The sequence below is a fragment of the Zerene cesonia genome, chromosome 27 (assembly GCF_012273895.1).
Source record: "Zerene cesonia ecotype Mississippi chromosome 27, Zerene_cesonia_1.1, whole genome shotgun sequence".
In the NCBI taxonomy this organism is placed as follows: domain Eukaryota; kingdom Metazoa; phylum Arthropoda; class Insecta; order Lepidoptera; family Pieridae; genus Zerene; species Zerene cesonia.
Window position 1 is genome coordinate 4,938,167 of NC_052128.1, and position 24,093 is coordinate 4,962,259.

Genomic DNA, 24,093 nt, shown 5'->3' on the forward strand with positions numbered 1-24,093 from the left:
TGGCGTAATGTACCAATATACGAATACATAAAGATTATTCATGGTACCTATAAGAAATTTTACTTGCATAAAATCTCATATATTCATTTTGTGAAAGTTCGTTCGTTTTTTTGAGAACCCTATTTTTTTAAAGTAGATCAATTTTATAACCACCATAACTGCTATAAAAACAAAATAAAATAACCAATAATCTAAAGGATAATGAAATCCTTCTTAATAAAAATGTAATAAACAAATAAAAGTTATTGCATAGATTAATATTTTTGTGGAAAGTATAGTATTTTAAAGAATCGGATTCTTTAAAATACTATAATATCTCCATTTAAACAAAATGAGCAATTCTACAACTAAATGTTAAATGCAATAAATAATAATAAAATAAACAGGAGAATTTCCTTTCATTAGTTCAAATAAATCCGTAAGGCGTTAACATACGAGTAATTTTATTAGTACTTCAGTGTCACAATTATTTTTCAAATATTTCTTTTCATTAAAAAATAGTCTAATACATCGAATTTGTTAAAAATAGCTTTTCGATTTAAATAGTGCTTTTGAAGTAACTTTAAAGTACCTTCTAGTTATTTTTCTTTAAAAATTGATTGAATTTAGGCCTGAAAATTGTATTTTACATATTATGCTACTATATTAAATAACTATACAACAAAATACGAAAATGGCTGGAAAAAAAGGTAAACCGTTCGTGAATACCCGCCCTTACACGCAACCCAACAAGATTATAGTTTTAATGATAAAATGTACCGCATTTGCTGTCCGTTAAGATTATAAAGAAAACTTCAGAATAGCTGTAAGCAATATTTACTCGTAAGGATTAAGATAAAGTTTCATTAAGGCGTGGTTTTTGATATTAACTGTTAACAGACGGGTACAATGAAATTGTTATAAAGTTTGTTCAATAACTTTTGTAGGAATAAACCTAGATCTTATGACTTAGATTTTAAACCTAGATTTTAAATAAACTTAAATCATACGTATTACAAAATATCATTTCTATGCTATGGTAATTGAACTGTGTAGGAGAATAGACATAAGAAAGAACACCTCAAAATATCAATTGAAAATTAACAAAAAACACACTAAAATTACATTTAAACATCATTAAGTTGATATACATGAATTCAAACATTATAGCGATTAACTGTTATTAATATCAATAAAATTACAATATCCTATTAAATGTACGAAACATCGTAAAATAATTGTTGCGATTAGGACGGTCTTGATAAGGGAATTAAGTTTGAAATGTACAATATTACAAAGATATAATCATAATTACATATTTTTTAATAAACTAAATGAAAAGCATTTTTAAATATACTAAGGAATATTATACCTACACTAGAAATTTCGTCTAGCCCCGTGTTAATTTTAGTTCCACGTTTTTACCTGCGCCTTATTAGTTGTTTATGAATCCAGTCAAAGTATAGTCTAAAAATTTATTTAACGCTTGAAAATAAAAAAAAATCGAACATAACTCGGAATAAATGATCTTACGTGAGAAGCAATAATACGTGGTAGTTATTCTATCTCATTTTTGTCTGCGTTATTGATTATTTAAAAGTGAATAATTGGAGATTTGTGACAGCTGTCAAATTGCTCTTATATAAAATGTTTTCTTAGATATTTTACTGTTTGTAAGAAGACGATGATTCCGTTATATTTACTAGTCTCAACAATTATAGTCCCTTTACAGCCAAGTTTTTGACGTCTTTTTGATACTTCGAATGTTTTCGTCTAGGTTTGTCTGCTGGAGTGGTTCTGGAGACGGTATTAGGTTCTCAGTACTCGCTGACACTGTAGATTCTACTGGTGACTGTGGCTGTAATATTTATTAATTATTCGTCGATAATAATAAAGCAATTGCAAGGAATATTAACACAAACACAGATCCATTAGTTTGTCATCCTTATTCCGAATTTACTAGTAAATAGGAAAAATGAAAAAACCTATTTTTGAGCAAACTTGTTGACCATTTAAATACAAAAAATTGGTATTGCATTTATAATATTCAATTTTGAATAATCGAAAACAAAGATGAACTTAACAAATATCGCTGTTTAAAATAAAGTATATTAAAACATTTGATAAAGACATTTTCAATTGGATTGTGCCCTATTCAGGTTCAAATTCAAAAATAATTATTTATTCAATTACTGCCACCCCAATTGTGCAAATAAAATAAATACCTGAGGTATTGGCCGCTTAGGTTCTGGTGTGGGTTCTTTTGCCGTCTTACCCCGAGTGGGAGAGAAGGCCCTTTGACATACTGGTGTGCATGGGGTGATCTCCATTGTCGGTGTTTGAACCTGCTATGCATATATTACATATACATATATACAATATATACAATATATTTGAAAAAAAACAATCAAATAATTCACGTTTACTCCTAATAGCTCCTACTAAAAGTATAAACACCTGGATAAAAGGTAAGCTATTTTGTCATCCAGACCTATCGTTGTATCAAATTTCATACAAATCCCATTGTTTTTGTGTAAAGGAGTAAAAAACCTTCACCCGCATAAACTTGCATGTTGATGAAAGAAGTAAGATTTCAGATGATTCATGATCAGTGTATATATATTTATACTCAAAATATGTGCAAATAAACCGATTTCCGCTAAATTTTGCACACAAGTATTTTCGTCTGGAATAATACATGCTTCTTGTTAAAGTTAATATAATTATGTTAAAGACACATACAGCAGAATCTTATGAAACTTGTGACACAAGTAAATAGCATTGTTCAATAGTTACGCTGAGGTTATGATGCTGAATAGTGTTGTACAACGTAATATACCCTTAAATAGAGCTCTGACAAGCACCATAATTTAGGGTAGAATAGACGATACTAAGTTCATATCTAGCCTTGACCTACTAGCCTAACTGATCTAAAACTTCAACTAAATTACTAATATTCAATCGCCTCGAAAGTTTGACGAAGATTGACCTAATTCGTATGAGCATTAATAACACACACGTCTGTAATGTGTCACACTTCAGACAGGGACACGACCGACACTTAAATTTCAAGTTTAATTGACTTATTCGAACCTTATGAGATTAAAGGAAAAATTTAAGAGATAAAACCATTGTAATTATATGCTAGCATATCTCTTTTAAGTATTTTAATAGTTTCAATACATAGCGGGAATGGCTTTACTAAAAACAGTGGCGTTGAGGGAAGCTTACCTTAGCTTTACAGTAAGGTGGCGGTGGGGGCAACGACCCTTTGGGTTTCACGTCAGCCACCGGCCTGGCCACAGCGATGTCTTCAGATGACTTAACATCTGAAGCATCCTGACCCTATAATGAATTGGATTTATGTCCGACTGAAGGGCTAACAGTGTATCTCTCTATTATCGTATTTATAGATATTTATTTCTCGTATTGTATTTTGTCATCATTTATGTGTATAAATTTATATTCGGTTACTCAAATATTATTGACTCGAAGCTTTTATTCGCAAGCGTTAATTGTTTGAATAAGTATAAAATGTTTTAAAATCATAAGACTTGTTGGAACTAATAAAAAAATTCATTATTTAAGTGAAGTCCCTTATGCCCCAGTATGGGGCTGATGGTATACATCTGTTTCACTGATCGATTTTCTTAATGAACAAGTAGGTGAACAACCTTCTGTGTCTTAGTAGACCGAGGCATTTTTTTGTGAGTTTTCACCGGGATTCGAACCCCTCAGTTCTACGCTCACGCTTTTACCACTGGACGAAGTAAGCGGTCTAATGTATTAAAAAAAAACAAAAAAATTTATTCCAATCATGAAGCAAATTTTCTATGTATATTTATAAACGAAATTTCATAGAAATATAATAAATAAATCAGTTACTTGATAATCTCCAGGTGGCGTCGGCGGTTTTCGTTTAACAACCTTTGGCGCGGATGTTTGGTTCGTGACACGCTTCGATTTCAGTGGGCTTGGATCCACTAAAAATATAAAGTAAACCAATACAGACATAATAAACTAGTAACATGTACACTATCTTTCTATCTATCTATCTGTATCTATAGTACTGTAGAAACTAAAAACTGATAACTTATTAAAAGATACTTGAAAGTAACTTTATACAAATTATATTGTTAACTCTAATCACAAAACTCCTAACACAATACTTTACCAATAGGGTGATAACCTCAATTATGTTAATTTGCCAATCAGAAAGGTTACCATGATATCTTAAAGCAGTACTAATTCCAGTCTGGGAAAGTGATGCTAAACGATCTATATAGTTTGTCTTCTTTTTCCGACGCTGGAATTAGTACTGTACTTTGTTAAGACGCCACGTTAACCCCGAAAGACCCTTGCGAGGTATGCAGTAAAGGTCACTGATTAATTTTCTTAAAGAAGCTGTAAGTAGAACAATGCCTCCTGAGTCTTATAAGAACACCTCTTCGTGATACTCCAGAAGGAATCAAACCCAGAACTTCTAGGCTCTAATCTCAATTGCTAACCACTGTACCAAGGAGGCAGTGAAAAAAAACACAAATTACGATAAATGAACAAAATATACATATTGAAGACTGGCCTATCGTTCTAATATTACAGTTTAAAATACTCCAGTGGATATTTATAGTAAAAGAAAACTTAGTTTGTAACATCCCCAGTTTCTAAGAAGTGCCATTAAAACGTATATAAATTTCAAAACAATTATAGAGTTGAAAAATTATTACTTCTGAAAACAGCGTTTTATCTTAAAATTTCAGTTATATCTACAAATTACATTAATATCTCATGTGTGATACATGCGATTTCAGGGTATCTTTATGTATAATTTTTGTTTTTTATATTTAAATATATGTCTTATTTATCTCTTCATATAATCTACCATAAAGAACGTTTATGAGATAATTTAAAAGTATGGTAGACTATAAACAAATAGACAACTTTTTATCTTAAAGAATGAGACTCAATTCTTAAAAAAGTGTTTTATATGATAAAGATATAATAAACATATATATTACAATTGCTAGTATTATTCCAGTTATCAATCCCTTCCTTATCCCTTCAAAGGGAGCAACGCATTTGCCATCTTTGCATGTACATAGGCGGTGGCGATCGCTTACCATCAGGCGAACCACCAGCTCAGTTGTCCGCCCTATCATAAGAAGTAACTTCTATAAATATCTTCATATACCTGATCTCTGTTCAGCTTGAAGATTACTCGTTCCTGCAATTGGACTGCTGCTTCGAATTCCGCAAGGTGAAGGGTTTCTGGACGGAGTCTGTGTTAAATAGAAATAATTATATATTAAGTCTTGAATAAAACAGTACAAGTATGCTACTGGCTTGGTCCAGAATATTTTTTTTAAATTTACTATATAGTATCACGTCCATTGCATCATGTGATACTACATAGTAAATATAGAAGAATATGTAGGTCGAAAAAAGTATGTCTACGTAAAACGTACGTTTAATTCTACAATTATATGCTTCCTATACGAACGAACATGTACGAAATAGTTTTTTTTTTTTTATGTCACAGTCGGCAATGGAGCTGGTGGGTCGCCTGATGGTAAGCGCTACCACCGCCCATGAACATTTATAGAGGCATAAGGTCCATTGCAAACCTTACGCCTCTACAAATGGATTGCCGACTTTTGGGAAGGAATTAAAGAAGGATTGGCAAGAGGAATAAAGGAAAGGACTGGGAAGGGTAAGGAAAAGGATATGGGCCTCCGGCTCCCCCACTCACCGAACGAAACACAGCAGAATGCTATTTCACGCCGGTCTTCTGTGGGGGTGTGGTACTTCCCCGGTGCGGGCTGGCCCAATTCGTGCCGAAGCGTGCTCGACTACCATATACAATAGTGGTATGAATGTAAATATAAATTAGATTCTCATATTACCTTAAAGGTTAGCTTTGTTTGGTGCTTTGCTTCCATCGTAGGAGTTGGTGAAAGCAGCTGCCTTGGCGCTGTTAAGTGATTTTCTATAAAAAACAAATAATGCACAAAAAATATTCGAAAGCATCTTAAATACTGTAGTTAATATGAAAGCATAGATATAAGAGGTCCTGTATTCGTGTCAGAGTAGAAACTTACACAAACTATCGATTTGAAGGACAATATCATCTGCCCCAACTTCAGAAGACTACATTCTAAGACGAAAAAGTATAATGTAAAAAAACTGATTAGAATATTATATACTATAGACTCCTAAATCTGAGTCACGGCGTATCGAAAGTCAAAATATTGTATCCATCTTTACCTATTAAACGTGATAATTTTTATGTCAAGTTTTATTTTTGATAGTAAAATTTTCTCAAGATCTATAATTCGTCTCTCCTTCACAGACGTGCAGACAACATTTCTTCCGCATTTAATATTAAAAGGGAAAATATTATACTTATAGTATTCATTCATGGATTTTATTCCGTATCTAGACACCACTTCGTAATAAACTTAACTTAAATGCACTTTTTGCTATGTACCAACTATTCTGACTAGATAACAATATGAATATAATTGACTTGAGGATTTTCTAACGTAAGTTAGCCCTTAAATCCTGAATCCAAATTATAAGAAACCGTAACAAATAAATACAAAGACTCTATACCAAGGAATTTTACGAAAATTCTTTCAAAAATAAAATACGTATAAAAATATTATTATCAAATCGGCTGTACCTTTTGTTTGTTTATGCCATGTGGTAAATTTGGTTAAATTTGTTCCGTTTATTTAAAAGCAGTTTAGTTTTTTGTTAAAAAAATAATTTATTTATAATAATTGCTGACTCACCATCTATCCTATTAGGCAAGACCGGTGTCCTCAAATCAACGTTAGCTCCAACATCCTGGGACATATCCTTGATCAGCTCCATGAGGGTGTGGCCTGGAGACACTGGCATCTCTATCGGTGTTGTACTTCTATACGTTTCTGTATAAAGTAATCGTGAGTATTTAAGAGAACACCCTTTTAACAACGCGACTTTACGAGCTACATCTTGTTTGATGCTATTTCAAGATATTAAATGAAAATTTATAGATTTCTGACATGTGATAAGATGAATTTTATTGATTTTAACAGATGCGCGTGGTCTTATTTAGGCACATTTACGTTATATAAAAAGTATGTGTAATTTTTTTTTTGTATTTATTGAGATCGTGTTTCGTCAAAGAGTCAAGTGTTTTTATAAACTACACTAGCTGCACCCCGCGGTTTCACCCGCGTAAGTCCGTATCCCGTAGAATTATCGGGATAAAAATTTGCCTATATGTTATTCCAATTGTCCAGCTGTCTACATACCAAATTTCATTGCAATCGGTTAAGTGGTTTTTGCGTGAACAAAAAAACACACACACACATCCTTACATACTTTCGCATTTATAATATTAGTAGGATAGGATTATGTTGAGTTCTAATCACCTGGTAAAGGTGACCTCATAACCAGTCTTTTAGCGTGTTCCATGGCCTGCTGCAGCTTCTGCTGACTTTTGAATGACTCCCGAGTGCGACACCGGCCGATTTGAGATCTACATAATCGTTTCTATTACTCTCCTACTGTTAACTCAAATAATATGCACTAATAATAAAATAAATTTGTACTTTGTGTATTTGCGTTTACAACAAATACTACAAATGGTTAATTAGTAAACTTTAAGTAAAAAAGTAACTAATGTTACTTCTTTAGAAGTATACCCTGCTGATATTGACGTACCATGTGAACAATGAATTTAATTGGACAATTAGTTGTATTGCTTACTTTAGAATAGTATACTTATATTATAATATTATTCTATAATGCCACTGTTACATTGTTTTTATTAATGTCACCAATCAACTTCGACTCAAAAAAACCTAACTAGAAAGTATAAACTTACGACACTCCCGTAGCTGCTAAAGTCTGCTTCCATTTGTCATTACTATTGGCTGCCGCAGCCATCCTGGCGATGCGCCGGAACCTCGCCAAGGCGTCCTCATTCGCTGGTCTTCCCTCATCATCCATCACAGATACGGGGGCCACTTGGAAGTCCTTCATCAGCCTTCGCTCCCAAATCTTCATTCGCTTTCCCAGTACAGCTGTTTTAAACGAGGATTTAAAAAATAACTGCAAGGCTGTGCAAGGGCAAGGTGTATGTGGTAGTCGAACACGAATTGGGCCCGCTCGCACCGGGAAATACGGTGAGTGGGGGAGCCGGAGGCCCATATCCTTTTCCTTACCCTTCCCAGTCCTTTCCTTTATTCCTCTCGTAACCCCTTCCTAATTTAAAGTCAGCAATCCATTTGTAGAGGCGTTAGGTCTGCAATGGACATTATGCCTCTCTAAATGTTCATGGGCGGTGGTAGCGCTTACCATCATGCGACCCACCAGCTCCATTGCCGACTATAACATAAAAAAAATAAATGCAAGGCACAAACACAATTATATTCATGTCGCGAAATTGATCATTACTTATATTCGATAATAAATTCATTATTTTATAAGCCAATTTTACGGATCACAATTTGTAGACAGATGTAATCTAACGGTGTAACACAATTCTAAAGTGACATATGCAAATAAAACATACCAGCAAAACTATGCAAAACATACCCCAATCTTATAGGTACAAAATCCCAAATCCAAGCAAGACTCACTCTTTTCCTTCCTATCAGTGAATGACACGTCCATCCCGTTCCGCCCCAGCACATCCAGCAGTTCGTATCTCAACGCTGACACGTCTCCCTTCAACTCATTGATGTCGTCTTCGGTGACGGGGTCGTCGTCGAGTCTTCTATGCATCGCTGACACGTATCGCCATACCAGAGCGCGGATAACCGCTGTGTAGCGAACGTCGTGCTCCTTCTCTTTGTCAACCTATGGATAAATAGTTAAGTTCGAATGTACATGTCTTGTTTCCATTCTCTAGGATTATTTATAGATTCTTTTAGAACCATTTTGTGGCGTAGGAACAAGTTAGTTCATAGTAATTAAAATATAGGTAGGTACTTCCTTGATTTCATTTCTAGTATTATATTAATTGCGCTCTAACAGCTTTTTTTTAAATTACTTTTTCATATGCAATTCTCTTTTGTATAAACACGTTCCTGTATAATAGTTTTATATCATATTTTAAAGTACAGCGAGGTTATCGTACTACAAAAAAAAGAAGTACAACCGCAGTGTAAACGTTTAAGAAATAATTATATAATTAGCCCATGTATTCGAGTGTCTAAATTCTGGAATAAACGGGCATTCATAGCGTGTATAATAGCGTATTATGATTGTAAACATAAAACCACCATACCACACCCCTCTTTTATCATTTGGATCATAGTTGATGATCCTCATAAGAATTTTTCAATTACCCCTAAAAAGATCTTCAATCGTACCATGCATAAATAATCTCCTTATAATTGAAACCCACAACGGCTTTAAACATCCTATCATATTCTAATATAAATTCGAAAATATATCACAATCAACCTCCCTAAATCAACGCCATAAATATGATTTAATATACACGATTATGAAAACTTTACTGCAAATAGACACGCTATAATTTTCATATTTTGAGCACACGCTGGGTTAAAACTTAATGAACAATGTTAAAAGGGAGGCAAAATGTTTATCAACGCATTTTCGCGTCAGCGTGTCGTGTAAAAATTCTAAATTCACGGCGATTATACGTGCGTGGGTTAACTGTATTTGCACCTATCGAACATTTTGAACCAGAAACAACCTTGAATTAACAAAAGAACAAAAAATTTTACGTCGAGTAATAAGTTATTTGTAGAGAAATAGTATTGTAGATTTATAAATATTGAATGTTTCTTTGACTTTAAAAATTTGGATATCTAAGTAAATTTGAACAATAAATAATCCACCAACGAATCATCTCTAAAAAAATGTCCAACATATAAACGCTTATGACATAGAAAACATCGCAAAATCATACTTTTCGCACTGTAACCAAGAAATGCTGACAAACCAACAGACTAACAATCAGTACTTCCATATTTTACGTATAACTGCAAGTGCAATTAGTATGAGTTTCTAAGAGGAGTATCGCTTACCTTAACTTTCACTTTCTTGTCACTGTCCCGGGATTTAAACAGTTTCATGACGCGTTTGGGGGTGGGGAAGATATTGAAGGGTGGGGGGAGAGTGGGGCTGTCCTCGAAATAGCTCATCCAAAGACGAGTGCGAGCAAACTTCCACTCCACGTCCGAATGTTCCTGTTACAGAAAAGTATAGCAATTATTTTAAGCATTCCAAACAATGTCTCGATTAAAATTGTTTAATTATTGTGCTATTTGGTGCTAATAAATAGACTGAACTTTTTAATTTCATTGCACGAACCGGGTTATAATATTTACCTACACTGAAGAATTTTTATTAATCGATTTCTTTACATCTACTACTTTATAAATTGATAGCACAGCGATACCGTAACTAGAAGGAAATTAGGGCGATGCATTTACTGTAATCGATAATACCTTAATTGAATTACATAAGCGTATTTAGATAAAGTTGTACTTCCTTAGAACTCGATTTTATTACTCGTGGTTACTTTCGACGTTGGCGACTTGGCGCTGGCAATTAGCGACTTTTTAATAATACTTAAGTATACTTATTAAGTTATCATAAATTTAATTATTTCTAGTTAATGTCTTTCCTCTTAAAAATGACAAAAAATACAGTACACGACTTAAATCAAAGAGGTCCTGCATTCGATTCAAACCCCTAATTTAAAAAACATTTCCCACTGCCACGCTACTGTCCAAAGCAGACTCTATCATGGTACATATAAAATATGCATAGTTATAATTTAAAAAAAAGTTTCATAATATACTCACATCAATATGAGCGTATGAATTAGACATCATTGCGATGAGGAGATTGAGAAGTACAATGACATTGATCACCGAGTAGGACCCGAACATAAGAAGACCCCAGAATCTAGTGTAGCTCTTGATTCCCGCCAACTCGAAGTTTTCTAGACCGACCATGCCAAAGGACGCCCAGAACAGGGATTGCGACGCCTCAAATACGCTAATGAAATAAAAAACGTTACAACTTTATGATTCTCTTTAAATACAAAGATGAACACAGTAAAACAACATATGAATTAGAATGAATTGATGCGTATAAAGATAATATGTCTTGTAAGGGAATTTATGCGAAGACAATTAAAATCAACACCAATAAAATTAAAATATTTCGTTCGAATATTTCTCAACCTACATTTTAACCAACTTTTCTAACATCTAATTACTACTAATAACTACTAGCCTGTGTATTATTTACAAAATTGAAGGTATAAATTAAGAAATATTGATCTACTTAACAATTCTTATGAATAATTATCTATATATCATTTTCAAAGAAGACACGTGAACTATCCAACATGAATTTTATTAAATAAAATTTTCTAAAAACTTGATTTCGCACAACACATTTAAAATCAATATTTTTGATGAATAAATCAAATATCCAAATTTTTAATAAGCGTGGTAATCCATCGTAGTACGTAGCGTCATGCAATCCACTTCGTCAATTTTCAATGTGTTCATTTTGACATTTATGTCTTCTTCGAGCTGGATTTGTGTTTGTAGAAGGTAACGTAAGGAAGCATTGGCTTCATGTAGCATCTGCTGCAGTTGCTCTGTGCTATGACGTAGCATTTCACATTCATAGTAAAGAGATTGCCCAGGTGGATCACGTACTAACTCAGCACCCACTCTCTGCGCCCTCCTTCCCAGTCTTGTATGAGCCAATGCAGTATTGCCTTCCTTATCCGCTAGAGCTTTTTGCAACTGCAATATATTGTTTTGCATATCAGAAATCTTCTGGGTCGTCTCCCTATGCATATCTTCGAGTTTTGCCTTCGCACGTTTCGTATCTTCAATGCGTTCATTAAATTCGTGATTACACTTATTGAAGGCTCCCCAAAGATCATCAATAACTTGCTTCAGCAGAGTATCAATAAAAACTCGTATGGGACGAGCACTGGTAACTTCTCTGGCAGCTAATTGTATGTTTTTTGCGGAATATGCGTTATATTCATCAGCTGATATATTTGCTGGGTCAAGATTAGCATAGCCTTCGTAAACAGAGAGGCATAGATTAGTTGGTTTCAGAGATAGTGATCCTTGATCTAGATCAATTGCTGCTTGTTTGTACTGAAGGTCTCGGTCGAGAAGGTATCTAGTTGACCGGAGACGTCGCATTTGTTCATTTAATTGTTCTAAAGCTCGCTTCAGAAGACTCTGGCCACCGAGGATCGTAGTGATCTCTTGTTGGAGGGCATGTTCCACCTCATCGACGACTAAATCGATACCAATCCGGCCGTCTCTTAACATCAAACACTTACGGCATATAGTAAGAGCATTAGACTGTAAGGAAGCAAGGCAATCTTGCAAACGAGTTTTATAGACGCCCAAAGCTTCCAGTTCAAGGCAAATTTCTTTTCTCTGAATTTGCAGTTCATTTTTATTGAACTCTATATCGCCGATGCGTTCTTCTATGCGTCGATCTGAAGTGGCCTTCATAATGTCAGCACGTTCGGCGGTTTCTTCTCTTATTCTTTCCGATTCCCTGAGGACACGGTCTGCTAGCTGCTGCTGGTCTTCGGTGTTCCGGCATCGCATGTCGTTGCTCAACTTCCATTCTGCTAATGTGAACTTTGCAGATCTCGGTGGCATACATACTATAGCCTGTTCAGATAATCTTGTAGTTGCAATTGGTGCTCCTATAACGTGACGAACACCGAACTGTTCTTCTCCCATTTTTATTGATTTGAAAGCTTATACAAATTATGTAATTCACGGAAACAAATGTGGCTATGGTATAGTTTATACAAATTGACATAACTGTTTATCGTCATGGCAACTAGGTCAGAAGACTGTAAAAGTTTATCGAGCAAACAAATAGTTCGCAGTTTTTAATTCACTTTGCAATGTAGTAATGGATTTTTATTTGATGTATTGCAGTGAATATTTTTATTGTTTGTTGAACTAAAGTTGTATGCTAAAAATCACAATATTTATATAGAGGAAAAAAGTTTTTGCTTTGTATATTAATAAAATATTATATCTATTTTAATACTATATTATACTACTCAAAGTAATGGTCAATTACATGCATATTTTTTTGTTATTGTCAGTTAATATAAACCCTTCTAAAACTAACTTAACTTAAAAAACTTTAAAATGATAAGAAAAACTGAATTTTTACGGGAATTCCTAAGCCATAATAGAAATATGTATACAAGCAGAAGAAATGAGATAATATTATATTACAATCATAATAACAGATAATCAATTGACTTCACAAATCTAGCAATTATATTCTAGCCTTCACTCGCTGACTCACTTTCCAAAACTCCGCCATTTTGTACAAGAATCACCAGCATTATCCCAATCCGGGAGTCCCCCGGGTAAAATATAGCATTTTTGTTTTTCCAAATCAGCAAAATACCATAGCAATTGGTTCAGACCTGATAATTATTGTATATTTCTCAGTGAAAACGTGCAATGTAATGTTTGGTATTAACAATTACATAGGCTGTATAGATTGTGGTGATATTATTGTACTCCTATAATATAGTGCTAGAGCTCAAATTATTTCTTTTCGTGTTCGTTTGTTTTAAAAAAACATTTTAATAACCAATATAATTTTTTGGTCTAAAATTAAAACCATTACCAAAAGTCGTATGTATCATAAAGAATCAATCAATTGCTGTACATAACAGCAGGGAAGGTTAGAAAGGTAAGAAAATTTTTACTTAATATATTTCTATAGCATTACGACGTTCGCCGGGTCGGTCGGTGAAAAATAAATTCATATTCCACAAAGCGTTAAAATAAGATGTTTAGTTAAGGTCAAAATAAAAAATAAAAAAAAAATAGTTATAAAAAACAACTTACCGCAAGCGAACGCAAACAACACAAGACTATAAATGAAGAAAAATTTGACGATATCAATAACCATCCTGCCTAAGGAGATCTGCAGAGGACCCAAGTGTGGATTGATGGAAAACAGGTGTATCAGTTTTAACGCACTGGAACAAATAAACGTATTAAGATGTATATGACTGCCATCATGAAATATTCATTTATGTATAAGAGCGGGAATACAAAAACGAAGAGGAACTTACGATATCATATATGACTGTAAGACAGAGTAATTTATGCGAGTATAATAAAAGAACAATCTTTAAAGCGCTTTATGAGAAGATTTTAATAACTATCTATTTTATCTGACTATTCCTTTATAAGTTTTAAGGGCAACACTCTGTCTGTCTGTCCTGAAATTTAAAAAAGCCACTAAAGCACCTGAAAATGTTTGCAGCGGCGAACAATCCCTCAGCTATCAACTGTGGATCGAAGTCGTCCCAATGCTCACGAGGTATGAACCTCACCCTCGGATCCTTCTGTATTTCAGACGACTGTTGCAAGTATGCGGCGAAACGAAGTATTGCTACAGCAAAGTACAGGGAATTCCGTGTGAAGTCTATGAAGTTCCACATGTTTCGGAGATAAGAGCGGAAGCCTTCTGTATACATCTCTTGCGTTTCTTCCCAAATGAAACCTTGTGGGAAATGTAATAATTAATATTATACAATAAAGTAGAACACGCTATAATAAGAGAATCTACTTAATTATCTCATTTGGAAAATAAACCTTGAAATTGTTTAATTCTGTCGATCCTATCAGGATATTAAGGTAAACTCATGAAATTATTGGCCGAACCTTGTGGTCAAAATGGAGTATAAAATCTATGAAAAGAGATATGAACGTGTAACTTAAAAATACCAAACAGTTGGAATCCCAATAGATGCATTTCATAAAGGCTTATAATAATGATAGATAGATGCATTTCATAAAGGCTTTAAATATTCAGAGTACAATCTTATCAAGCATGCTTCCTAAAATTGTATAAAAAGCTCAACTAGCATTTAAAACAGAGCCTGCGATGTTTTATTTATATTATATAAAAATTACATCAAATACCAAGTTAATAACAAATTTTATCTTTTGACAAGATGTGCTCATTGAATCGTCTTAATCATTTTTTATTTATTTAGAATAGACTGTCACTAAATATAGCAAAAAGTACCGAGACATTTTCTTACCAACTACGTAGATAAGAACTATGATTTCTAGAACCGTCGGTCCATTCCCTCTCTGCTTCTTCAACTCTTCTTGTAGCTGCTTTACCATCCAATCTGGGCCAAACAGTTGCACCGCTTGGACCTCCGCTCTTTGGGAAACCAGGATCAATAATACTGCAATAAAAATTAATTATTATACAAAAAATAATAACAATCGATTTATTTTATACACAAACTAGCAAAACCCGGCGAACTCCGTTTCGCCACCAGATGGCTGTATGTGAAAAATGATTTTCCCGCTTTTCTGTTGAAATTTTTCCTGATTTTTTTTGCTATAAACCTCACGGAGCCCGAGACCTTTCCAACGAATGCAAGACCGTGGAAATCGGTTCGTGCGTTCTGGAGTTATAGCGTCAGGAAGGAAAACCCGACTTATTTTTATATAGTAGATAAATTATTATCTGCATAAAAATATTAATACAATTTCATTTTTTTTGAACCACGTCCCAAAAACTAAGGAGGTTCTCAGTTCGACTGAATCGTTTTTTTTTTGTTTTTATTACTCCAGAACTCCGTGCATATTCAACCGTTTAATGATATATATTTTATTAATAATTTATATTTGTGTTGGATAGGAAATTATTCATTTGGTCCCGTTTAAGATTTTGGAGTAAGGGGGTACCATTACTAAGCAACGTCGGTGATCTTGTTTATAGAAAAGAATTATCTAAGTTTGTAATCTTGTAAGAGACATGCTATAATTTTATAAATTTGATTTAAATTAAACAATAAACTTACACAAGAAGAACAAATAACTGGACGCATGTATTAAAAACTTCATAAATGGTTTCCTCATAAGCTTTCCAGTAGCACAGTTGGGGGCGATCATGTACAGACAGCAGTAGTACGGAAAGAGTAGTGCTACTCGCATGATTATCATCATCTTCTGTATGTTCGACTTCCGGCGGAACCCTGGAACGCCTTCGTACCATATGGAAGCGAGGAGTTGCTGGATTTTTGGATGCGCTACGAACTATTAACAGAAACCATATAAAAAACCCATGCCTTGGAATGCTCGAAGGATGGGATAACTTTAACAAAATACGGCTACCGCTGCGGGTTAGAGCGAGAGGAACATACCTATCGCTGCTCTATGCGTCAGACTAAGGAAATCAGACAGACTGGCGACGTAACGCATTACGTAACGAAGCGGTTCACCCTCTCATTCGAAGTTATCACTTCAGAAATATAGTACCTATACGTTATTTCATAAAATACTTGTTGTTTAAAAATCAATGTTATATTCCGCAAAGGATTTTTTTAATCTCCATTATATTCTAAACTAGCTGTGCCCGGCGGTTGCACCGACGTCGCACCTGATGTTGGATGGCCTGCGCTCTCCTCCATAAATGGACTATTCAACGCAATAATATTTTACAATTATTTGAACCAGTTATTATATTGAGATTAGCGCTTTCAAACAAACAAACTCGTCAGCTTTATATGAGTATCATAATACTGTAATTCTCTGATGTTGTATTAAAGTTTCATCAATTCTGTTCGAAATCACTGGTTATTATGATTGATCACGGCATAACTTATTATATATAGATTATATGAAAAAGTGTACTATTTTGTTATCTATTATTCTAAGATGAAAGATGCTTAATTTCTAAAAAGAACTCTATTGTTAGTTTTGAAAGTTAGATTCAGTGAAAAAAATTAACTCACTTTCTTCTGTTTAAAGTTGACTGCGAGCTCCAATCTAGCTAGTTTCATAGGCTCGCCTTCTTCGAAGGGCGGTTCTTCAGGATCATAGTTCAGCATGATGGCCAATTCTTGGGAACTTCTCGATTGGTCCAGAAGATCCACTGCGAACCTTTGGACTTGTCGCCGCAGTTCCAAGTATTCCGCTTTGCACTCCTGTGTACAGAAAAGGGAAGTTTAGGAAGAATCATGTGTATGTTATGAACAAATGAATGATTGAGGGTCACTACATAGTTTTAAACAGTCGCTTTCACTGCCTTTTCCCGTCCCTATGTATGCTTATTTCTTTCAAACTACACAACGGATTTTGGTGCGGTGTTTTTAATAGATAGATGAGCCTCACTTTATTTGGTATTTCCATCAAGTTTCAGTTAACCTTAAAAAAACTAGCAGTAAAAAAGTGCTTAAGTAAAATGTTCATTGACTTTACAAGAAAACTACTGCTTAATGAGAAACTAGTCTTAAATGAAAAATTCACCTGTTCAGCGAATGCCAGTGTCCGCAATTCCCAAGACAGCTCAAAAGCAGTAAGTACAGGGTCGTTAGAAGACAGCGCGATAAGCGAAGGCGAAGCGAGAGCGCGGTACGCGTTCAGCCGAGCGAGCGAATGGCGAAGCGGGTCTTCTGTGGACTCTATGATGCATTCATCGCAACCGCAGCTAAAAAGTTATGGAGTCTTGTAAATAAAGTAATACATAATTAAAAATGACAATCTACCTAGTTGATTTGTATGTGTTAGAGTTTCAATTAAGATTTTTGATTTATTAGTGTTATTTAACATTAGATCATTAATGTAACTTACAGTGAGAGCGTTAAGTCACAGTTTTATACATGTATACATTAACATTCATTCAAATCGACACCTTTTTATATGTTTGTAAACTCTGCCTACTAGATGAGTACGTATTGTTTGAGATAATTTCGATAATGAGTCTAGTTCTATATTGTAAGTCTTTGCATTAAAGCGGAATTTTAAAAATTTTCAAACTTTTATAAAAAAATCTTATGTTAAAATCTGTTTTTTTTTTTTTTATTTATACATTTGGTCTATAGTATTATTTTTTTGAGATTATTTAACATGAATTAGGCACAAAGTTCTACAAATTGTAACACTTTATATAATGCGGGTTAGAATCGTATGTTAATCTCCTGATAAACAAATGTGTTCTTTTCATTCCAAATTAAAATTGTAAATATTTAAAAACTGTTGAGTTCACAAATGCATGATTGGACATAATATACATAAACCACCGATAACATTTCCGTACAGTCGAGGGAACGAAAATATCGAAGTTGATCCTCAGTGGACTAGTTAAAATGCAAATGCAATAAACAGACGTGATGAAATAAATGATTGTAAGCAAAAAACACTCTTTTGTAATTGTAATAATGCTGTAATCCATACACTTTTCCTCTACGCTCCAACATGGGAAAATGATGGCGCTAGACGACGTATATAGTTCTGTCTTTTTCAAACAATGGAATTACTTTTACTGTTATGTGACCGCCTCCTTGGTACATTGGTTAACACGAGAGCGTAGTACCGAGACTTCAATTCCCGATGAACTCGTAAAATGATGCAGTCGGTCAGACAAGACACAGAAGGCTGATCACCTTGTCCGTAAAGAAAATCGATTAGTGAAACAGATGTAGGTATATCATCTGGCCCATATCCCACTGGGGGACACGGAATATCACTCTGTGCAGAATCTTTTAAACTCTCCAATATAATAGAAAACACAAGTGTTTCCCGAGTTAAATATTTAATTTACCGTATATCATGAGGATCTGGTAGCGTTGCTCCTCTATCCAACAGCAATTTTATGATCTCGTAGTTATTTTTATGTGCAGCGAGTACCAGAGGTGTGAGGTCGCGGGTAAACATCGCTGTGGTTGGGTCTACCTTCTGCCAGCTCTGAAATGTAAGAAGTTATAGTTAACTAGCGTCCCACCCGGCTTCATATAGATTAAAGTGAACGTCTAAGTACAGACGATTCTACCTCAATAATACAATATCTTAATACATATACACAGAAGATTTCTAAATGGTGACTAAATGAATAGAATTCTATAGGCATAACGGACTTAAACTTTATGTGTTCGGGGTTCGAGACCAGGAGACCGTGTGAGAAATAAATTGTTTTTTCAATTTATCTGTGTGATGATACTGCGAACAATTTAATTTCATACATACATAAGGTGAAGGATGCTTATGGATCAGTTCTTCATGCTCCAAAAGTAGTTCAACAGCCTCCACGAATTCTGCGTTGATAGCCTGCAGCAGGGCATCCTTGGTCTCCACCCCCAGCACCACCAAGAGTTCCACCATCTCCAAGTTTTCACCATCTATGGCTAGAGTGAGAGCACCACGGCCGAGGGAATCCACGCAGTCGATGTCAATATGCTTCTTACGATGTGCCTTCTGAATTAACCTGGGTATTGTGTAATCGTATGTAAAATGAGTTTTTGATACGTTCTCCAAAGTAGTAAATACAAAATACAATACATATATATTATGCCTCTCTTATTATAAATTAGGCAAAAATAAGCTTAAAGGCGTTATTTTTATGAAAAATATACACCTGCTAAGTCTAAAATTTGAGCCAGAAAATTATAAACAAGTCGATTGTGATATTGTCTGAATATCGGTACGAGTTGTCTTGTACTCTGTTCGTGACTGTGTTTTATGTTAAACGAAGGGTCATGTAAGCTACAAGTGTCGTCCAAATACTAATCATACAAATAAATTATGAAACAATTCCGGCTTTTCAATTTAAAGGTACGTATATCCAGTGGCGTAGCTAGGGGGACAAGGGCCCTGGTGCATAGGGAAAGAATCGGGCCCTCCTCCCCTCTTTCCGCCTTCCTCCCCTCTTTCAAAGCTGAGGTTAGAGCCCCCTGAGCACCGGTGCCCTGGTGCACTGCACCACCTGGCCCTGTGATAGCTACGCCACTGCGTATATCTTTTAGAAATGAACTGTTAACAAAGAGTTGATACTAGAACAGAGCTAGACATTTTGGTTGCAAAAACGTCTACCTTTTCAATATTATTTCCTGGTTTTAGCAAAGGTTTTGTGAGCCTCACCTTCTGACATTCGCCATATCTCCTCTCTCCACAGCCATGAGGTATTTCTTTTCTTCGATGTTAAGCGTCTTGGGCAGCACCGGCAGTTTGATGGGTTTCCGCATTTTCTCCGCGATGGCGTCGCCCTAAAATTGTTCATTTTATGGTAAAATAGTTTTTAAAATATTAATGACTAAATAGTACTTTTGTATAATATATCAGGCTTAACGCGAAAGTATGTTTGTTACTCGCACGTGAAAACGTAACGGATTTAGATGATATTTGGCAGTGCTATAATGGAAAGGCTATGAACCAAAATAACACATAAGGTTAATACTTGCCATGTCTGCAAATGCCATCACGCGGCTAGTATTTTAAAAAGGGAATATTTTAATGCTTAATCGAAGTTATTTGATTTAATTCACTTACATTTTCAACGTCTTTTTTATCCTCCATTACTATGTTTATTTTGATATATTAAAAGGAGCAGCATACGTCCCCGCAAACGATCACTGTAAAAACGATCATTGTTATTTTGTATAATTATTATAAACCCCAAAAAAGCAGTGGTGGCTCAGTGGTGAGAACCTCGGACTTCAAAATCGATAAATCGGGGTTCGAGACCGGGCGAGCGTGCAGGTAATAAATTGATTTTTCAATTTATCTACACATGTAGACAACATAATCACTGCATAAAACGGTGAAGGAAAACATCGTGAGGAAACCGGCATGTCCAAGAATCAAAAGTTCGACGACTTGTGACATCTGCCAACCCGCACTCGGCCAGCGTGGTGGGTTACGACTTGAACCTTCATAGGAACATAAAATATATGAGCTGATGATGATCATGATGATTATACATTCTTGTTACTTTTATTACCTTTATAAAGAAAAGCTAATATATAAGGTTTGTAATGTTTCACACAAAAACTAATAGATCGATTCCAAAAATTCTTTCACCATTAAAAATTGCAACACAATGCAAAGGCTATATAAGTACCACGGGCGAAACTGGAGCGAACAGGTAATCTAGTATTAGTTTGAATTTAAAACACATTGTACGTATAATATCAAAAACAAACCTAAACGAATTAGAACGACTGATATGCACGTGATAGAAAGAGGAAACCATACAAAGATTGCCCGAACATCACCTATTTATTAGTATTCCTCGTTAATTGGTTTAGCTCGGTTATATACTACAACTAATCCCTTAAACCTGGATTTCCTTAATTGCTCATCGGTTAATGTTTTCTTATGTTTGGTCTTGCGAGACTATTTATACATTTAAAAACTAAACGATTTAAATTTTCTTCGATATTAATACCCATTTTAAATATAACTTAAATAAGTTTATTGCGATATTTAAAATTATAGCAAGCTTGTCAGAGATAGTAGTTTTAAATAGTTAAACATTTAAAATGAAAACTGAAATCATTTCGATTCTTTAGATTAAGATTGACATTTGGTGAATTGAAACGATTTAAATTAAAATGCTCTTATTTTTTGTTCTATATCTGTTTGATTCTCTTAAATTTTCTTGAAAAACATAATGTGAAGAAACTGTCCCATATGCGCCAAAGTGAAAATTTCATTACTAATTCCAAGGTCCCTCAGTTCAAGGATTTTCGTCGTCTTAACCCTATAGCTATTAATTTTGCCCTTGCCTATGAGAAATTACTTATGGTCATGACGCCCGGAGGCCCGTTTCCTTTTCCTCACCCGTCCCAGTCCATTCCTTCTTTCCAGTCGTTAATCAAATCCTTTTCCCTTATCCCAAAATAGCGAGCAGCGCATTCGCAGAGGCCCAACCTTTGCGAATGTTCCATCAGGCGAACCACCAGCACAGTTGCCCGCTATGACATTAAAAAAAAAACGCCTACCTTTTTAATGTTAAATGTATAAGAATAAATGATAATGAACAATCGAAATCACAGAATAATAAGTACAAATAGCGCAAAGTGGTGACTAAGACATTTTGGAACCGACATTTAATTTTTAACATAATATAATAAGCCCATGACGAATCAAAAGCATAGACAGCGCACACGAACAATATAGTAATTTATACAGTATCAGCAGTTTAGAAGCTCTGTCACTCTCACGCATAAATATACACGAGTCGGGTAATTACCTGACTTGCATATTGCCCTTTTGTAACCATGTGTCTATTACTTTAAAGCATATTAGGTGCCAGTCTTTCTGTTATTAAATATGATTAAACAATCTCGAAAAATCTATTTGTTTCGAAATATTTATAAGTAATAAGAGAATTCTGAATTTAAAATTTAAATCTAAAAATAATTAATATATGAAATGAATAAAGCTGTCTACTCACGACGCGAACGCTGAGGCTGACGCGACGCTACTCCAGCATGAGACCCGCCGGCTCTCACTTATATAAACACCATAATCCTATTACTAACTTACCTAAGCTTTATGTTTGATTCGTAAAAACATTCACGTGTTTTGATACTTACATATTATTTATCAAAGGACAAGATCAACCTACGTAAACAATGAAGTCATATATTTTCACACTATTGCTAGAAAATACCAGTTCCTAATAACCTAAGTACCTAATATCGAATGGTGCGTAGAATAGCATTTATAGGTACAAATACTTTTTTCCATTAAATTTCTATTTACTCTTATTTTGGATTACGGTTCAAAATATCTAAAATTAGTTGAGTGACATACAATTTCACATTAATTACCTTATCTGTACTGATATGAACCTACATAATATTTTAATATAGCGATTTCTATTATAGTTTTATTCTGCTAAAAATATATAACAAACAACGAAATGTAACTTTAGTCATCCATTTTTCTACAGCAAGTAGATTAGCTGTAACACTGTGTTGGATGAATACCGCCTCCATGGTCCCTTCATTTAAAGCATCTCGACGGAACTGTGTGGTTTTAGTTGGTAGGAATCCGACATAACATCATACATCCGGCCGACGGTATTTACGCTAAAATTCCCCACTAAAAATACTGTAACACATGAATAATAAGCTAATTAGTTGCTATTAGTTGCTCGAACCGGCGGTTTTACTCGCATAGTGCCATAGCCCTGAACCATATTTCAATTAGATCTATTTTTCGCTTAGTTTCATTAAAAACATCAATAGAGTATTCTGAGAGTATCAAGTTGATAGTTTATACAATATCAAATTAAAATTCATGTAGCTTCTCAAATTTAGCCTTTTAGGTTACACACAACTTTTCAGGTCTCTTGAATAGAACTTGTCAAATTTCTAAAACAGAATACATTTTTATATCATTTGAACTAATGTATTTAGCTAAGTACTTATAGACATCGCGTGCAATTCACGTGCGTTTCTATTCAACGGATTACGGGTATCCGATTTCAATATCACATGAATAATTAAAGTACATACAATATGTACCAAATAGCCATAGCAAGAAACTATGTTATGATTTTTAAAGTTGAATTTTTCATACAATTATTAAATGTTTTACTCTTTTATTTTTTATAGCGGATAACGCAACGATACCACACTAGGCAAGAGCGAGATGCAAAATGTCATCGAACTTTTCGATTTTTGAACATGCAGGTTTCCTCAAAATCTTTTTCTTCATTGATAGGAATTTTTTTTTATGTCACAGTCGGCAAATGAGCTGGTGGGACGCCTGATGGTAAGCGCTACCACCGCCCATGAACATTTGGAGATGTGTAAGGTCCATTGCAGACCTTACGCTTCTACAAATGGATTGCCGATTTAAAATTGGGAAGGGATTAAGAAAGGATTGGTGAAAGGAATGAAGGAAAGGACTGGGAAGGGGAAGGAATAGCATATGGGCCTCCTGTATTTCAAAACTTTGTTGATAATAAGTAATATTTTTACTTTGTATAGTCTAGTTAGTTTGACTATAAATTAATAAATTTTTTTCTTGTAATCCGAATAATGGGTGACGTTTCAATTAAATGGAATAATTTTTTCTTGTTTTTTTTAAATATAACCAGACTGCCCGACAGAGATAGCTGTGTATCATGAGGCCATCTTTTTAGTGACTGATAGTAAGGTTTACTTTTTATTTTTGTTAAATAAATCATTACAAATATTTTACGATCATTATGTAAATATTTGTTGTTGAGAGTAAGGTCCATATTAAATTAACAATTACAATCATTTAAAATTAATATTTACTTTGGTTATAG

At 34.4% G+C, this 24,093-nt stretch overlaps 2 protein-coding genes across 3 annotated transcripts; both read right to left on the reverse strand.

The window, feature by feature from the left end:
• Positions 1-287: 287 nt before the first annotated feature.
• On the reverse strand, positions 288-22,281 carry LOC119837464 (transient-receptor-potential-like protein). Of its 2 annotated transcripts, none has more exons than XM_038363056.1 (24): positions 22,243-22,281; positions 20,334-20,416; positions 19,926-20,050; positions 19,035-19,272; positions 18,613-18,755; positions 17,319-17,499; positions 16,805-16,996; positions 15,872-16,106; positions 15,095-15,247; positions 14,295-14,550; positions 13,887-14,020; positions 13,333-13,456; positions 10,815-11,010; positions 10,032-10,193; positions 8,613-8,832; positions 7,856-8,054; positions 7,401-7,507; positions 6,774-6,911; positions 5,883-5,965; positions 5,171-5,258; positions 3,865-3,962; positions 3,211-3,324; positions 2,205-2,324; positions 288-1,837 (listed from the first exon to the last, which is right to left on the reverse strand). In XM_038363056.1, exons 2-24 carry the CDS (start codon positions 20,358-20,360, stop codon positions 1,706-1,708), a joined length of 3,465 nt encoding a protein of 1,154 aa, XP_038218984.1. In that variant the 5' UTR covers positions 20,361-20,416; positions 22,243-22,281; the 3' UTR covers positions 288-1,705. The 2 variants fall into 2 exon arrangements, with proteins under 2 accessions (XP_038218984.1, XP_038218982.1); XM_038363054.1 differs by having other exon boundaries at positions 2,205-2,327.
• On the reverse strand, positions 11,460-12,780 carry LOC119837465 (tektin-1). The gene has a single exon (XM_038363057.1). It carries the CDS (start codon positions 12,744-12,746, stop codon positions 11,460-11,462), a length of 1,287 nt encoding a protein of 428 aa, XP_038218985.1. The 5' UTR covers positions 12,747-12,780.
• Positions 22,282-24,093: the final 1,812 nt, after the last annotated feature.

Bases quoted from the DNA above. Each gene is read 5' to 3' on its own strand.
- LOC119837465 (XM_038363057.1), bottom strand. From the start codon at position 12,746: ATGGGAGAAGAACAGTTCGGTGTTCGTCACGTTATAGGAGCACCAATT.
- LOC119837464 (XM_038363054.1), bottom strand. From the start codon at position 20,360: ATGGAGGATAAAAAAGACGTTGAAAAT. The intron at 19,273-19,925 runs GTGAGGCTCACA...CACAATACCCAG, and splicing joins GATATGGCGAATGTCAGAAG to GTTAATTCAGAAGGCACATC. The intron at 17,500-18,612 runs GTAAATTAAATA...ATAACTTTTTAG, and splicing joins CCAGATCCTCATGATATACG to CTGCGGTTGCGATGAATGCA.